The sequence below is a fragment of the Acanthochromis polyacanthus genome, chromosome 1 (assembly GCF_021347895.1).
Source record: "Acanthochromis polyacanthus isolate Apoly-LR-REF ecotype Palm Island chromosome 1, KAUST_Apoly_ChrSc, whole genome shotgun sequence".
Taxonomy (NCBI): Eukaryota; Metazoa; Chordata; class Actinopteri; family Pomacentridae; genus Acanthochromis; species Acanthochromis polyacanthus.
The window spans coordinates 55,535,697-55,554,918 of record NC_067113.1 but is presented as its reverse complement, the minus strand read 5'-3'; the positions used below and the strand labels follow the sequence as shown (position 1 = coordinate 55,554,918).

At 41.5% G+C, this 19,222-nt stretch overlaps 1 protein-coding gene across 7 annotated transcripts in view; it reads right to left on the bottom strand.

The window, feature by feature from the left end:
- The window catches only part of sox5 (SRY-box transcription factor 5), a 142,894-nt gene that overhangs the window by 103,017 nt on the left and 20,655 nt on the right, over positions 1-19,222 (bottom strand). For 3 of the 7 annotated variants that reach the window (XM_022217910.2, XM_022217934.2, XM_022217926.2), the window contains exon 1: positions 5,235-5,550. In XM_022217910.2, coding sequence (XP_022073602.1) covers positions 5,235-5,311 — 77 coding nt within the window. In that variant the 5' untranslated portion in view covers positions 5,312-5,550. Of the gene's footprint in view, positions 1-3,609; positions 3,719-5,234; positions 5,551-14,572; positions 14,653-19,222 lie in introns of those variants that run through there. The other 4 variants (XM_022217918.2, XM_022217942.2, XM_051953450.1 and 1 more) reach the window with 3 other exon arrangements.

The following is a 19,222-nucleotide window of genomic DNA, read 5'->3' as shown; positions in this document are numbered from 1 at the left end:
TTGTCTTACTCACTGTTCCCTCTTTACACAATCAGCTGTTTGTAAGAATGTCGCTCCATCCCTCTGTCCTCCTCCCTCCATCCCTCCCTCTTGTTTCGCTCCCTTCTTCTCGGAGCTAGACTCTTAAGGATATTGCCTAATATCTATAAATAGGTTGTCCTTTTGAACAGTGGGAAGAGTGGGGCAGCGGCGGAGGGGAGAAGCCGTGATGGAGGGATGAAGATAAAGGCAGGGAGGTCGTGGATATTCCCTTGTCTTTTGATTTATAGACTTTGTGAGCAAGTTTTAGGAGAATTTGACGAGTAAGGAGCGAGAAAACGAATCAAAATTTCAAAATAAAAGCCTCCCATTGCTGTCTAAGTTGGAGCAAACAGCGCGTAACGGTTAGAAAATGTGAGCACAACTCCTGCCCTGTACAAACTCACACACGCTCTCGCTCAGACACACCCTTACTTACTTACTTACACATAAAACACACACAAAAACGCACAGAGACACAAACACAAAGCATCCTCTGTGAGGTGCCCTAAATCGGCGAGTGGCGGCCCGAACCGTGTTTCCTGTCCAGCTTAACCACAAAAGGCAATAACACACAACCTAATGTCATCGCTGTTAATCACTCACTCACACACACACACACACACACACACACACACACACACACACACACACACACACACACACACACACACACACACACACACACACACACACACACACACACACACACACACACACAAAAACACATGACTTTTTTTTTCCTCCAGCATGTGCACTAGAAGGGGGTGGGAGCAAACACGACTAACTCATGTGGCCTCTGGGACAACCTCTTATTTCATCCACCCAAAAGCTTTAGTCACCGGCGAGGCATCACTCCACAGAGTTTTCAGCCTCTTTAAGACCTTATTTATGTGTTTTTTTACGTGATTTTTTTTCTTTAGGTCGGAGAAGTTTTGAGGGCAGCTCGTGGGAAAATCTCACTGAAGGGGGGTGAGAAGAGACAGACGGCAAAGAGAGGGAAAGTGCATCCGGTGGTGGACGGACGGCCGAGCGCCCCCCTGGTGGGTTTTCTTTTTCTTTTTTTTAATTTTATTTTGCGAGGGGAAGAAGAGACGCCGCTGCATAATGTTTATTGAGCGAGGGACAGTGTTTTTCCATTGTTGTGCCAGGACACTATTTGTGCTGCATTTGTTAAGCAATCCATAAAGGAGTCACAACATTTGTCTCACTGTCAGCGACTTGGCCTTCCCCCTGCAAACCAGACACACATTCTCTCACATAAATGACAACACATGCACACACAGAACAGAAGCACCCAGCTGGCTTTCTTTCTTTCTTTTTTTCTCTCTCTCTCTCTCCCTCCTTCCGTCCCGCACTTTGAAAACCCAAATGGTCTTTTTCCTCTGACCTCCCCCCTTCTCCCTCTCTCTATCTCCCTCCTCTCTCTTGCTACCTGGAAAGACAGAGGTTTCATTGTGGCGCTCTGGGAAGGGGAGAGCTGACACTGTCTCCTATTGTGGCCCGGAGAAGACGGTGGTGTTTTTCGGAGTGAAAGAGGCAGAAATCGGCATAAGACAAGCTGCCGGGAATGATGGATGGCTAAAGGAATGGAAGGAGACGGGAAGAGCAGCATCCCAGGAGGAAGATACAGTACATGACAGAGTTTCTGCCGCTTTGTTGACAATGAAATACCTCCCTGTGACCCTTAACCTCTCCCTCGTGACCTCGTGTCATATGACTGAACTCTAGTTAGCCTGGGGGGCAAAGGGGGGTGACACTTTCCCCGCTTTTAACTCCATCTCTCCTGCATCCATAAACAACAACAACAACAAATCCAGCCTTCTTTCCTTCCCATTGGCTATCGGCGCAGCTGATCGCACTGGGGTGGGAGGTCGAGGGACAGAGTCGGAGGGGTGGGTTTGCTCTGAGAAAAGGGGAGGAAGTGGGGGAGGAGGGGAGGCTTTCTCCTCTGGTATTTCTCTGTCTGTCGTTCTTTTCTTTTCTTTTTTTTGCCTCCCCTTCCCTCCCCTCTCTCTCCGTGGATGGAGACACGGTTATCAAGGCTCTCTGGGGACGGACAATATGGCCCAGACAATGGCCTCCAGTCCAAGGTGGTGGTGGCGGTGGTGGTGGAGGGGGAGACGGGGGAGAGAGAGAGAGAGGGAGAGAGAGAGAGGGAGGCCGGGACAGGGCCACAGGGGAAGAGAGGGGCAAGAATGGCGCATTAGTTTGCAGAGCACGGACACTCTACTCAATTACTCCACTCTCTCTCTCTCTCTTTCTGCTTCAGACACACACATTCACGGCGTTTCGTCAAACACACACACACACACCACTTTAATCTCACCCTTTTAAATGAAGTACAGCGACACTTACGCTGGAAGCGGCACTGCTCACTTAAATTGGAAACAAGTTATCGTTGGGCGCAAGAAATTTTTTTGCCTTTTCAAAAGAAAAATATATATATTTCCTGTAATTAAAAGCCACTAAATATTCTAATCAACAGGAATAAACAGGAGCGAGAGCTTAAATTAGTCGGTCCTTTTCAGAATCGCTTTGCTGCAGATTGATACGGAAACGACATATTTCATAATTTACATCTCAAACTGATGTGGAGTTCGTTTCTGCACAGGAAGTAGCTTTTAATTACGTGACCTAAAATTGCACAAAATAACGCGTCGAATGGCTGTCCTGCTTCTCGCCGCATCTGACCGCATCCCTCCTCAAACCGCTCAAAGTGTTGACACGTCCACTGTTGACCGTCTCCCCCCTCCATCCTCACCCCCTTCACCCACTGCCCTCCCTCCACCACACACACACCCCTATAAACTGAAGCAAGCGGGGGGAGGACAAATGGAGGAGTGTGAAAATCCACCACTGCCTTTAACACTACATCGACAGAGATCGACCCTCTTCCTCCCCCCTCGCCTCCTCCTCCTCACCCCTCCATCTCTGGCACTTTTCTGCAAACCTTCATCTTCAGCTAAAACCTTCTATCTATCTATCGGCAGAGGAATGTGTCAGTTTGACCACATCGTTTCTTTTTCTCATCCACCAAAAGCAGCTTCTTCAAATGTCTATTAGTCTCTTCTTCTTTTTTTTCTTCTGCTAACTCCTTCCCCATATTTCCCTCTCTGTGTTTTTGGTTGCTTTGGCTTCCTCCATCTTTCTCTTTCTATGTGTATATTTCTGTTCTGTTTGTGCAAACAGACGAGGCCGAGCTAGCGGAGAGGCAGTCTGTTTTCCAGTATTTTTTCGGCTTTTTCGGCTGGAAAGATTCTGATGCGCGGCAGAAAAGTGAATGAAATCGCGAAAGATCCAGGCTGTCACTTCAGATGATATAATAATACAAATCACACAGCACGGCGACGACAAGTAGAAGGAAGCAAGAAAAAAAATCATTCAAGTTTGAGTAAAAATGCAAGTTTTTAAGCAGGTGACAGACATTTAAATTACAGCAAAGATTTCTCACCTATGAAACAGATATTTACTTTGCGGATGAACCTGAAAAACTGTCGCAAAAAGTTGCTCTGAGCGGATTTTAGCAGCGATAAAGAGGAAGAAAAGTGATGAAGAAGCATGAGTGGAGGAGGCGAGCGGACAACTTACAGAGTCGCAGGAACCGAGAGCATCGCAAACCGCCGAGTCGAGCACACACACACACACTGGCGACTCGCGCACACACGCTCTCCACTCCGCCGAGAGACTAACGCACACACACACACACACACACACACACACACACACACACACACACACACACACACACACACTACTGAATGGGAAGACACCTCCACATAACACACACACACACTTCACGGCCAGAGCCCACAGTGATGGAGTGCATTACTGGAAAGCAAGAGTTTTAAGCGCTCTCCTCCTAAGTCATTGTAATCCCTGCATTTATCTCCATACATTCTGCTTTTCGGTGTAATCCTTTAAATTTTTAATTCCTCCTAGCTGTTGTTATCTTTTTTTTTCCTCCTCTCTCTCTCTACTTAACCACTTTGCCGGATTGAACGGTTTATTAAAAACACGTTTTTTTTTCACCGCCATCACATCTAAATGTGTTCTTAATTCAAAAGGGGCCCCTGAAATCCCCACCAACACCACCACCACCAGCAGCGACACACACACACACACACAACAACACACCACCCCGCCGACCCCAGTTTATCTCGGAACAAAAGATTAGTTTCATCTAAAAAAAAAAAACAGAAAAGAAAAGAAAAAAACAGACTTTAATGCAATAAAAGTCAAGCAAGCGAAGGCAGAGCAGAGTAGAGGAGTGTGCGCCCGTGTTTGCATATATGTGTGTTGGTATTAAAACGTTTGGGTATTATAACATAATCTGCCTCTTACAGTATTAGCATCAAACAAGCATTATTCCACAGGCAAAAAGCCACTTCTTGTGTGTTGACAGTGTCGCGCAGAGGGGGGAAAAAACAGGGGAGGGGGGCAAGGTTAGAGGGTTCACACCTTCTAAATGAAGCAGGCCTGCACAAACACAGCACAGGAGCACAGTGAGATTAACATTAGCATAAGGCAAGAGGAAAAAAAAATCAAAAAACACAACACCATGCAGATTGACAATAGGATTACTAAGGGTTTGCATGTATTGAATTTGGATTAAGTGGAAAATAGATAAACCAAAAAAAAAACAAGAAGAGGACGAGGAGGGTGTAAACATTTCAAAAATGTTATTTTTCACGCAAAAATTAAAAATCAATAATTTCTCTATGCGACTTGTTGATGACACCTTGTTTTCTTTTTTTGTTTCTTTGCATGAAGGCAGGAGACATATGAGAAAAGCTGACAGGGAAAGCAGAAGTAAATAAAGTTGTGGCGAGCAGTTGAGATGACATGATCACACATTGCGAGTTTGACACACACACACACCTCTTTCTGTCTCTATGTATATATATAAATATAGATATGAGCTTCTTTATTCCTTCTCTTTTCACGCACACATTAAAACACAGCTTCTGGTAGTTTTATCTATGCAGGTTATTGAACAGTCATTTCTGCGCGTCTCTCACATGATTGCATATCTCTTAAAAAAGAAAAGAAAAAAGTAGAGGAGTCAATCATGAACTGACACACACACACAAACACACACACACACACACTCTCTCCGGACAGTTGTTGAACACACTCCTATGCTTCTATATCCACCTTCCTGTCCCAACTCTCCCCCTGTCATCTGTGTGAATACATGCGAAAGCGTCACGTACCTGTTACACTCCTGAGGTAGCTCAGGCTCAGTGAGCATGCTGGAGTAAGGGTCCGTCTCTCTCGACAACAACAACATAAAACAGTCCCACAATGCTCAGACGGACAAGGTTCTTTAGTCTCCCCCAAAAACACAAGCCGGGATAGAAATGATCCTTCAACCTCTCACACACACTGCTGCTGATTCTCTCTCTCTCTTTCTCTCTCTCTCTCTCTTTCCTCTCTGTGTGTTCCTCTCTCTCTCCACTCACACACTTTCAGCCTCACACCCTCTCTCTCTCTCTTTCTCTTTTGCCTCCGTCCCTCCTCTTTCTCCCTCCCTCGCTGTAAGCTGTGAGATCTAGGCTCAGTTCTTAAAGGGCCAGCAGCAGCAGAAGCCTCTTCGCTGTGACTGGTTGTGTGTCAGAGTGTGTGTGTCTGTGCAAAGGGGAGGGACTATTTGACCGGAGGGCTCATCACTCCGGTGTAAATGCACAGCAGTGCTGCCCCCTTCCTCAAGTCCAAATCTCTCTCCTCACTCTCTCTCTCAGAGGCAACAGATCATATAGACCCGACCGCTACGAGCCCTCATGCTCTTTTATTATGCAACATGAAGGGAATGAATCAATACGGAGTGAACTGTGCTGAACTATACAATCGAACACGCAGTCCTTGTCTTTCTGTTTTTTTTCTGTTTTGTTCTTATGCCTTTTTGCTACATGCCCTGACTAAATGTGATGCTGTTTGTGTCTTCTATCACAAACAGAAACTCTCATTCATATTGAAAAGAGTGAAACCAACTTTGAAATCCAAAGACTTTTAACTTTTAAATATAAATAAGAGAGAAAAGCAGCAAATTTGCTACTCTGATTAACCAGAGGTTGCATTTATTTGGAATTATTCCTCTAAATTCCCAGCAGCTTCTGCTTGTTTTTGTCCACTGTGGGCTCATTTTCCACTGTAGCATGAAGTCCATGTCTGTTCTGTAGCAGTTATTAAGCCATAAATCTTAAAAAGAAGACACTTCAGTTAATTTTATTTTAGTTATCGATTATTAATTACAACAAACCTGTATGTTTTTCTAAGTGCACACAAGTGATACCAAATTGTAAATAATGGTCACTATAGATATTTTATTACTTATATCTAGAGTGCGTTTCCATGTTTGCCTTCTATCTGCTCTCTGTAAACACAATTTGCGGTTCAAAAAGTCCCAGAATTTTTGTCATGTGATTGTTCCATGCAGCTGAGTCACTAAAAGGCTTCACGGTTGTTCCAAAGAGCACAGAATTTATATCTTTCACAGAATCTGCTTAGAACAAACATAACTTCGACAAATTTTAAATGAGACGTCGAATAAAGTGACTCTGATGAAATATGTCAATTTAAAGGACAGATTAGGTGACGTTTTCCAACAGAGCAATAAGACAATCAGAAAGTTGAAAATCCAGTGATTTTTTTGCTGTTTTTACTATATGTGGAAATGATAAATTGTGCAATTTTGTTGATTTAAAAAAAGCAAACACACCTTTTAAACCTGACGAGCGTTTCTTGGCAAGAATTATTCAGAAACAAGTGGCTCTCTGTTTGCCATACAGATCAGCCTTAGCTTCCAAAGCACATTCTCTACTAACCTTCATATAGATTTGCAGCTCAGTTCAGCACAAACACTCTGCCAGTGTTCCCACTGGCTGCATACATACATATTATCTGTACTAATGCCACGGACTCATCCATGCTTAATTGGTTAAGTTGTGTTGTTCCAGTCTCTTTCACTGTCCCTTTGGTTCCACCATGTTGGAAAAGTGAAGCGGTTTTGTGCTCAACTTTAATACACATCGTGCTTTTCACATGATTGGCTATGCTAACGGAATAAAGTAACACAACAGTGGATGTGAAACAAACCTTGAAACAAGATTAATATAAGGTATCTGAAGGTTGGAGAGTTTACATTCTTTAAGGGGCTGCTGAAAGAATCGCTGTGCAAAAGGTTAAATCACATAAAAAGTAGACATTCCAGACAAGATGCAGCATTCCTCTGGGAATCAAACTGCGGCTATAGGGTAGCTGCTAACTGACATTTCTAATGCATCGAAAACAATGTTAATAAGAAGTTACTGCATGTTATTGCTATTTGCTGTCATAACAATTTAACACTGATGTGCATGTAGGGAAAACCCACTTACCCCATGGCTTCTGGCCAAATATCTAATCTAATAAACCCGACTTCATGTCCTCTTTCTCCATCTTGGGACAAACGTTACTTTATCACTCCAACAAGTGAAAAGCAGAGCACTTGATTAAACCGTTTCTATCTGTTCATACCATCTTTCTGTTTAAACCTTGTTAAGACTTGCAGACGTTAGTTTAAACACAAAGGGCGCTAATATGATATTTCTATGCCTTTTATTAAAGCAGAACAATGTCAAGGATGAGCATTGTAGGTACCGGAGAATAATGCCCATCCTCCAGCCAATCACAGTCAGGTTTTTTCCTCCTATTATAACAAACGAGACGGAATAAAAGCTTTAACTGGCTTTAATATCCTTTCTTTATTCTTTTGTTTTGATGCAGTGAGATGTAGACGTTTGATTCCGCGACACAGACCGGTTTTGTTACAAGAAGACAGCTGAACACTTTCAAACAGAACATATGCTGAAGCTCACATGCATGAATGAACGCATGCACACACGCGCACACACACACACACACACACACACACACACACACATATATGTACGACTTGACTGCGAACCTTCAACTGATCAACCACACCCATTGTGTCCTCAGGTGTGCACACTGTATGCGTGCACGTGTGTGTCGGTAGTGCATGCTGCTTTCAGCCCTTAGTGCTGTCAGTCACTATTAAGGGTGTGTGGTCTACGTGTCACACATACGGCCAATCCAGCTATTGTTCTGGGGAGCGCAGAGCAAAGCAGAGCTGACAGACTGCACTTCTGTGATACTTTAACACACACACTCAGACGCTGACACTCTCACATAGAGGGAGAAAGAGAGAAAGCAAACCCCATCACTGTACTTACTGTAGGCAAGCAGACTCCTACTGCAGGCACACAACATGCAAACACTGTGCAGCATTAATGCAACGTTCATACAAATACAGTGACTAGAAAAAGTAGACACCTGCCTTAGAAGTTTTCTCCTTTTAAAAATCACCTTTACTGTGCAGAATGGTGATGAATACTAGCTTTTAAATCCTTCAGAATGAATCATAGGCGTCTTGGTGGCCACTGGTCACATGCAGTGCCTATAAAAAATAGTCATCCGCCATGGATGTGTTGTCCTTTTGTTGCTTTTCGACATGAACTCACACCCACCGTGCAGAATGGTGGTGAATACAAGCTGCTACCTCTTTCAGAGGAAGTCATAGGTGTCTTGGTGGCCATTGGTCGTTCAGTTTTTGAGTGCACTGTGCAACATTATAACAACATTCATATACATGAAGTGGCAACACAAAGCAAGTAGTTGGAAGTTTTATCCTGTTTTTGCTTTTCAACAGTAAATCACCCACTGAAGGAATTAAAAGGGAGTCATAGATGTCTTGGTGGCAACTGGTCAGTCAGTTTTTGAGGATAGCCTGTTCTACAACTAAGTACTTTTAACACTGACACTGTCACATGGAAGAGAAAAAAAGAAAACAAACCCCACCATTGTATTTACTGTAGACAACCTACTGCAGGCACACAACATGCAAACACTGTGCAGCATTAATGCAACGTTCATACAAATACAGTGACTGGATAAAGTAGTCACCTGCCTTAGAAGTTTTCTCCTTTTAAAAATCATCTTTCCTGTTCAGAATGGTGATGATTACTAGCTTTTAAATCCTTCAGAATGAATAACGGCTGTCTTGGTGGCCACTGGTCATGTACGGTGCCTATATAAAATAATCATCTGCCACGGATGTGCTGTCCTTTTATTGCTTTTCAACAATAAATCACACCCACCATGCAGAATGGTGATGAATACTAGCTGCTACCTCTTTCAGAGGAAGTCATGGCTGTCTTGGTGGCCACTGGTCATTCAGTTTTCTAGTGCACTGTGCAACATTATTGCAGCGTGCGTACACATGCACTAAAAAGTAGCCACTCACCTTGGAAGTTTACTCTTGCCATTGCTTTTCAAAATTAAATCACCTCCACTGCGCAGCATGGTGGTCGACACTAGCTTTTAAATCCTTCAGAAGGAGTCATAGGTGTCTTGGTGGTCACTGGTCACTCAGTTTTTGAGTGTACTGTGCAGCATTAGAATAGCATTCATACACATTCAGTGCCCATAAAAAGTAGTCATCCAGCTTGGAAGTTTTCTCTTTGTATTGCTTTTCAACATTAAATCACCCTCACCATGCAGCATGGTGGTGAATACTAGCTTTTAATTCCTTTAGGAGTCGTCATAGGTGTCTTGGTTGACTCAGTTTTTGAGGTTTTTGACTCAGTGTGCTCTATACCTACTTATTTTCACACACACACACGCTCATATTATGCATATTCCTTCTATTTATGAACTCAATGTTTAACTATATTCCTACATAGGGAAGTACTGAAACTGAAAACATTTCAGTGAACTGAATGATTTACAATTTAAGCAATAGCAAAAGTGCAGACATGAGATGCATAGATCACACAATTATCTGAAATTGAGTTAAAATTGTTTGGCAGTCATTGCACGGTAGAGCATGCAGTTCAAAGCAAGAAAAGTTGTAGCTTGGACTTGAAAGTGAGTCAGTCAGAGCTTGTCTCATCAACTGACAGGTTATTCCAGGTCTATGCTGTATGAAAACAAAAGGATGGAACTAAGTTTGATTTACATGCTAAACTCAGACCATCCCGTGTCCATATAATTTTCTTTTTCAGCCATTTGAGTTACAGCAACACATCTAATGAAATAATATTCAACCAATGACTGCAGTGTACCGCTACATATTTAGGTCATGTGATGTCGCAAACCCCAGCCAGTGCTGAAGCTCCTGATGCTTCACAAAGCCTTTATTTACGTTCAGCCATCAGCCTTATTTTGAACACAAATTCACCTTTCTGTCCTTCACTCCTTTCTTCACTGTAAGAGCTTGTCCCCATTCCAGCTAGGTGTTTGTAAGTTTACACACATCCTTTGCTAGATAGCAACAGTGTGGAACCGTTTTCTTTCATCCATCCATCCATTCTCTATACACCGCTTTATCCTCACTAGGGTCGCGGGGGGTGCTGGAGCACATCCCAGCTGACTCGGGCGAAGGCAGGGGACACCCTGGACAGGTCGCCAGTCTGTCCCAGGGCTACATATACAGAGAAACAATCACACTCACATTCACACCTACGGGCAATTTAGAGTAATCAATTAACCTCAGCATATTTTTGGACTGTGGGAGGAAGCCGGAGTGCCCGGAGAAAACCCACGCATGCACAGGGAGAACATGCAAACTCCATGCAGAAAGATCCCAGGCCCAGGCTGGGATTTGAACCGGGGATCTTCTTGCTGCAAGGCAAAAGTAGTAACCACTACTCCACTGTGCAGCCCTCGTTTTCTTTCATGTTTATGTGAATTTTCGGACTTTTCGGCAGCGTCTTCGTCATGACAAGAAACCGCTTCTTAGACAGACACTTCCTGTGCCACTGGAATGGTGACAAAAATAAAAACCTGTAACAATAAAAATATGCCTTCAAAATAAAAGCATGGAGGGAATGGTTATTTTAACACTAGCAAAACTAAGGCTTGTCAAAAATGATGAACTGATCAACAGACCTTTAAAAGAGTAATTTACATGCAATTCAATATCTATTCATAACATGCACATGCATAACACATGCCTGTGCTCAGCACGAAGTCATTTTTTTATTAAATATTTCATCCATTGGAAATGATGTGTCAACTGAGCAGCCTTGGCAGAGTACTGCGCTCTCTGAGTATAGTTTAGTATGTTGCCCAAAATATGACAAAAATGTCAGTTTACTATGTCGTCTAAAATATCACAAAAACGTCATAGTTTGGTATGTCGTCCAAAAAGTGGAAAAAAGGCGTCTAGGTAGCTCAGCTAGGTGAGAGGGTGGCTCATAAACAGAACTGTGTCCCTAAAAACCTTTTTTAAAAAAAGTCATAGTTTAGTATATCGTCCAAAATAAAAAAAAGTCATGGTTTAGTATGTCATCCAAATTGTATAAAAAAACATCATAGTCGTCCAACAAGTGAACAGAAGGTGCCTAGGTACATCAATTGGTTGAGAGGGTGACTCATAAACAGGAGACTGTGTCAGACGCCGGTTCAATTCCAGCTCATTGTCCTTAACTGCAGGTCTTCCCTGCTTTAATGTCTTCCTCTGTACTTACCTATTAAATAAAACCAACAAAAGAGCCCAAAAAACAACTTAGAAAAAAACGTCATAGTTTAGTGTGTCATCCAAAATGTGGAAAAAAAACATCATAGTTTAGTATGTCGTCTAAAATATCACTAAAACGTCACAGTTTATTACGTCTAAACTATGACGTTCTAGTGAACTGAGCAGACCCAGCGGAGTACTGCACTCTGTGAGTGCTTTTCTACTAATCATTATGTAAACACATCTCATGAAAACAGTGTTAACAACTTTTATACTAAATAAATAAGGATTGTTATCTTGCAATCATGCATTTGATTAAGTGGTGCAAAAGATATATCATGGTCAGTCATTTTCTTTTCTCCATCCTGATTTATGCTTTTCTGGAACCTTTTCAGAGATTTGCTTGCAGTGTGTTTTGTCATCTTTGTAGTGTTGTTATATCCAGAAATATTGAATCACCAGTGACGGGAACTTCCAGATACAGATGTCTTTATACTACAATTACTGAGACACACTCACTGCACTCAGATTATCCCAATTTCTTTGACTTTGTGACTTCAATCACCGGCTGGCTGCATTTGAATTGAATTAGATGAGCCACTTTAAAGGGGACGAATAATGCTGCAATAACATATTTTACATTTTATATTTATAATTAATTGACATCACTTTGTAGAAATCTGTTTCCACTTTCATTTTAGCCTTTTGTTGTAAATTCTTCTCAAATAAGCCAAATTAAATTGACCGTGATTCAATATTGAAAATTTGTTGAAAGAAAGTTGAAAGAATACTTTTTATAAACACTTTACTGGTGAAATCTGAAGCTTCTTAGATGTTGATGCTGTAATCTCATTCGAGACCTCTGAAATAGCAGCTAACAAAACAGTTTCTCCACAAAGACCATTATGTAAGCTCTCTGGGAGCTTTTGATCGTGTACCCAGTTGTCAAAGAGGTTGGTATGAAAATTACATTTTTTGGTGCACTCTAAGGACATTTTTCCGCATGCTTTGTCAAAAGTTGACACTGAAAATTCATCTTTAACCTTGGAGTTTTTTATGAAGTACCACGTCTCACCAAAAGGGCAGTTATGCTCGTCTTACTAAATCCAAGGCCAAGAATGAATTTTCACTTTGAACATCCTTGAGAAAAACTACAAAAGAGTAAAATAAAACACATAAATTTCAATTGGTCTGATCTCAAACTTCGAACCCTGTGCAGTGGCAAATGGTCAAAAGCAAAGTTAAGAAAGTTCACGTGGAACATTTCAACCCACCGCTGAAAAAATAATAGTAGTAAAAAATACATAAAATAGACATTATACCATTTATCAAAGTGAGAAATAGAAAAAAACATATTTTTAATTTATAGTCACTGTACTGCTTATTTCATTAAAACCACTTTGTTCTGCATGTTTCATTTGGAAATTCACACAAAAAAAGCATTTGCTCGAACCAAATCCTGTAAATAATAAAAAAAATAAATAAATCTGCACTCCTCTGCGAACCGTGACATGATTAGTGAGTTAGTGATTCAGCCGTGACCAACAGCAGGGACAAAAAAATTAAGAACTTTTTGGCTGAGCTGGGATGAACTGCTGGCTGTGATTACATAGAGCAGAAATAAGACAAGTATGGAATGAAATATTAAAAATGCAAATAGTCAAATATCTATGCTATGTAGAGTCACAGTTTCTTTTCTCCAGTATTGGGTACATCCGTGGGTGCTTGAAAAAATGTTTTACATGTTTACTTCAGGAGTTTCACACTTTTGAAAAATAAAAAATCCGAGAAATTTAGCTTCATTTTTTTTAACTGTTTATGATTTATGGCATTCAAACTTTGCCATACGGCATAAAAGATGTGTTTGAGTTCTCTCTACTTCTAGTCATGGTTGCTCTGTTTCCATAGAGGTGCAGGACTTCATACTGCAGTGAAAAATGAGCTCACAGTGAGTAAAAATGTGACAGTAGCAAAGAAACTGTCTATAAAGTGCTTAGCATTCGGAGGGTTTAATATTCCACTCAGTGCAAATAACATAATTTTAAAACAGCATGTAATTAGATGTGTTTTCTGCAAGCTGAAAGCTACATAAGCTGTTTAGAAAATGAGAAATATAAAGTGGTCATCTCAAACCAGTCTCTTCAAATAGTCACTAAATATCAATAAATCCATCATCCTCAATATATTAACTTCACTGTTCTATCAATTACTGACTAGATATAAAGTTGGAGTCAATGCCAGCTCTTTGTAATATGAATTCAAGCTTTTTATAGCATCTGATAACATTACAGATTTTACCTTAGTTGACTGGTCGAACAATTTAACAGACAGTAGGATGGACTGTACAACAAATTGTGCCGTAAGTTTCCGATTAGTTTTAGAAAGGAGCTCGTAGTATCATGAGAAACAACAGAAAACCAATAAAGCTGGAATTTAACAACGTGCGCATGAATATGAATACGCCCGTGTAGACAAAGAACCCTCCTTCTGCTCCCCACAAGACAGCAATATGAACATGTCAACATCAACAACAATCAGTGGCATTAGTTTTCTATTTACGTAATCTAATTCATGGTCAAATGGAGAGAATATACTGGGAGGGCTACATCTAATCGCATTCCCGACTAAATTGAGGCCCGATTGAAAGCGGCGTCTCTCCTTGACCCTGTAAACAGCTGCAAAAGCAATGATAACCTCATTTGTGCATTACAGAAACTTAATTTCTCCATCATGCAGCTGAGTCGGCGGCGATCGGTCAACATAACGGAGCAGCGCTTGACCTGGGCACGCCCCCTGCACCGCTCCCCCTCCCTGCCGAAGACGGCCTGGAGAATGGGGATGGGTCTCTCGTTTGTCATATTTTCAATAGATGTGTATGGCGTTTCTATTGACACAATGGACACAGATAATAGCGCTCCTGAGAGTCTTCTTGCCATGAACTTAGCCGCGATTAATTCCGGCTTAACAATGGATTCTATAGTAGGCACAGGCGATGCGAAGGATAATGAAAATACACAACAATCAGCTTACCTAAGCGCTGCACATGGAAAAAAGTTTCTCCTGGAGCTCCTATCACTCGGCCCGAGGTCAAGGTTTCTCAGGAAGCCGTGCTGCAACGAAAGAAAGTTCACAGGCGTGTAAGACAGGATGCAGAGAGGAAATGTAAACAAGCATGACATAGGGTTCTAACGGACAGCCTGCCTTCCAGGTGTGAGGCGTCGTCCGCAATTAACACAACAATGAAGAATCGAACAAGGCCACTGGAAGGTACGGCTACTCGAAAGGGGCTTCGTAAGTCACTCATGAGGTCGTGATGTGGCGTGTTCAAGAGATAAAGAAGAAGAGGGTCTCAGAAAAAGACAGGATATACAACATAGCATCACAGAGAGACAGGAAAAAAGAAAACACCCAGGAGGAACAGAAAGCATTCACAGTTCCATCTCCGAACAACACACACACTTATTTGCAAACACACACATAGTCCATTACAATGAAGCCGTTGATGGGAGGCCCCTGTGTCGGGACCCTAACAGCTGTAGTGCATTAGGGGCCGAGCATGAGCGAGGGCAGGGAGAGACCGGCAGTAAACAATCCCAAAGCCTGAAGAATCACACACACACACCATATTATGCAAATGCAAAGGGATACACACATCGGACACAATGTGGCAAATCAGTAGTTATGGACCTAAGAGGGTTTTCTGTGGAAGAGCAAGATCGCATCTCAAAAACGGCATAGTTTGCATTTAAATCGGAGAGAAATGAGCATGCAAAAAGGGTTTTGTTGAATATTGCTGCACCGTGTTGCTGGGAATCAAAGTTCTAGGGGCAGAGTGGTGCAAAATTTGGCAATGTTTTTTGAGATTTTCAATCACGGCTGTGTACGCTGCAAGACAGAAACAGTCAACAATATAGTCATGAATGAGGGATTGATACTCATGATTGATCACTAAGTCCAGTAGGTTCACTGGACAAATGTCGAGTCCTAATGTAGGAAGATGTGAGCTTTTCAGGTAGCAAAGCAGACATTAATACTATGAAGGTTGGTGTGATGGACAGTGGTGCACCCAAAGCTTGTATCTGGTCACAAATGAACATTTCATCTGTTTTGGCAGCAGCAATAGTTCCACTAGTTTTACTAAGATGTAGTTTCCATGTAACATTTAAAGAAATAGCAGAATTGGACAGTTCATTCTTGACTGAGAATACAGCAGCTGGCAAAACATTCATTCAGGGACTTTTGACTATATCACGTCTTCATCAGCAGATGCAATGTGTTCTACTGCCAGAACACCTCTAGGACTTCTCATCCATGTTGGCGGAAACGTTGGGTTTGACAGTTCATTCTTGACCCAGGAACAGCCACTAAGACCTCTTTATTAAAGATGTCCTTCAATATAAAACATATCTTTGCTTTACTAAAATGTTGAACTGGTGTTTTTATATGCTAGAAGACACATCATGAGGGAAATTAGCAGACAGCACTATGGTTGAGTATTTCTGCCTTAAAACCATTGTAGCAGAATCAAAAACATGAACATAGACTTTTGGTGATTCTTACATAGCAAAGATAAGAAACCAATCCTGACAGCTTGCACAATGAGGCTTTTGTTGTCATAAGTCTTGTTAAGAACTGGTTTATGATGTGAATATATACGGCAGAATTATTCCTATATTACAATTGAGAACATGTTTCCAGTCGACATATCTTATTATTTATGACTTTACTCTCGTTCAATTTCCGTCACCCAATCAGACATAAGATTGGAAAGAGTCATCACCCTGGTGAGCCAGAAAATGGTTGAAAAGGTGAAAAGGTTGTATTTTCACCCTTATTTTCTTGAACTTAGCCCAAGTAGTTTGGTGCCTAAACTTAATCAGCTCATAACATGTAGTCATCCAATGCATGATATTTCCCTAAATATAAACAGATGGTTTTGTAACTAAACCTAACCAAGCAGCAAGTAAACCCTAAATAAAACTTAAGAATTATGGTCCTACAGTAGAGTCTCTAGGGAAAAGGTTGGTTTGGTGACTTGTCCTTATTTGGCTCAAACTGGATGCCTTTGCTGTTACATCATAGGTGCAAAAATAATTTGATTTTAGGACATTTCTTTCAAATGAAAGTGCAGCTCTCTACCTCTTCTGTCCCTCACAACCCGCCCGGCCAGCAGGCAGATGGGTCCCCCCACATATAGAGCCGGGTTCTGCACAAGGTTTCATTCCCTGTTAAAAGAGTGTTTTCCTTGCCACTGTCGCCTTTGGGCTTGCTCTGGGAGTCAGGCATATGGGTTCTGTAAAGCGTCTTGAGACAATTTGACTGTAATTGGCACTATATAAATACAATTGAATTGAATTGAATATCAGAATCTAAATTTTGTGGAAACAGGTGAAAGGTGGTAAAATGTAATGTTACATCTAAGTTGTTCCAAGAAATGGATGGAATATTTTCATGGAAAAAACTTTGACAGATATTGACTTTGATACATGAAAGTACATTTTTAGGGATTTATTGAATGAATTTAGAGGAATTTTAACCCTTTAAGCTTCAGTCAATTCCAGTCGTTTTCAGTACAAAAAATCGCTAATATTCTATTTTTAAATAAAAAAAATTACGAAAAATACGGGGAATATTGGACGGGCATCGCGAGGTGCATTTCCTTGAAAAGGACCGATTCGGGGATTTTATACCGACTTCAGGACATGTTTTGGACAAAATAGTTTACTGGCTTGTGTCATCTGGATGTAAAAGGTTGGATTATGACTGTTTTTTGTGGAATCTTTTTTTGTGTGTAATAATAAACCCGGAAATGTGAGTCGCGCTGTGTGCGTTGAAGCCGTGTATAGAGAACGGATGGATGAATATTTGTTTTTGTCGGACAAATGTGTTTTTCTCACCCGCTGTGGTAATCGCATCTGAAAGTGGTTTATACCGGCAGATTCATGAGAATCTAAGCTTTCCATCGGTGTATAGTGTTTGTATAAGCGCGTTTGCGGCCGTCGGACATTCTTGAAATTCCTATGCAAATTAGTAGGTGTACCGCCGGCGGTACACTGAAGCTTAAAGGGTTAATCAACTATACATGTTGTTAATTCATGCATTAAAGAACAACTCATGGAAGCATTCTATTCTGCTATACCTTAAAGCTGCTGTCCGGAGTTTGAATCGCAGCATCTCCCAAAACACTGGTGGTCCCACCCTCCGTCCCTCTGATTTCGCCCCTTTATTTGTGTACGCGCGCAGTACATGAGAGAAGTGCCCGGAGTGCTGCAGCATCTCGCCTGTTTTGCTGTTTTCCCCTCTTCTACATTTAGTACATTTAGTAAATAATAAAGGAATTACGTTAGAATGCTGTATTGAGTCTAACTTGTCCTAATACCAAAATAACATGAATCTGCTAGGACGAACTAGTAAAGTTTCAATATGTGATTACACTCTTGTATCCCTCTCGATGACGTTGTTTATCAAACTTAGTGCATTTACGCGTGTATATGTGTTAGATTGTTTATTTATTTCTATCTAGAGTTCAGAATTGCATGACTCCTCTGACGAAGAGTATGTCCCAGACGCCCCAACATCTTCCTCCAGAGGTCGGGCATCTAAACGAAGCCGTCAGGCGGGCTATGGAGGCCGTGGTCGGGGAGCGACGCAAGCACCCCGAGCCAAAAAACGTCCTGCAGTCTCTTGACCTGACAAGCCGTGGGATTGGTAACTTTTCTGGAAGTTGCTGAGCCCTGATGCTCTCTCAGCTCCTCCACAAGCAAAACAAATGTGCACGCGGTTGCGTAGTGCGTAGCTCGCCCACCTCTGCATGGGCTTGCTTGCTGTGCGCGTAACCGTTGATTGACAGCATGACAAAGCTGAAGCTCGAACTTGATTGGTCGGCAGCAACCGGCGCTTTTTGGAATAACATGGGGGTCTATGAGAGGAAGGCGGAGCTCAGGAATAAATTTTCATATCGCGTTATACTAACTTTATATTATAGTATCGAACTAGACTAACACATTTAAGCTTTGTTAAAAAATGATACATAAATTGAAAACAAACGGAAACTCCGGACAGCAGCTTTAATCACAGCTAGAGAAAATATGATGATGTAAAGCTGATGTTTGGTCAACTTTAGGCATAAAAATGCACGCATTTATTGTGATTTAAGTTAAAATGACTACGACCCTGTATCATTGTTGCTAAAATAGTAATTACGTGGCTAAGCTTCAGGCATGATCACGGTTTAAAAATTACAACACTGACTCAGTTAAAAATGGGAAAAAAAACACCGGTCTCCAGTTAAAGTCTGATGTTTTATGACCCATCCATCGACCCCAGTCTTCTAGCAACACTAGTTTTGTGGCTCTCTAATGATGCCACCTGACTTTCTCCTCTGCTGTTATAATTCCAGTGGCTAGTAAAGGGTCTTTGTCACTTCAACATAAATAAATGCCTTGGGGTAGCTGCAGAAACAACTGATTCTGGTTGCATTTCTTTGGAAAATGGAACCGAAACTGCTCCACTAAAGTTCTTTCAGAAAGGTCAGGAATGAACTGCTAACTTCAATCCTGACTGACAAAAATCAAAAACAAAAAACAATAAAAAATTAAGTAATTTTCAGTATCATTTAACATCTGTCTGGTGATAGAAAAGGTTTATTAGCTGTTGGTATTTAAATTGCATTAAGGCATT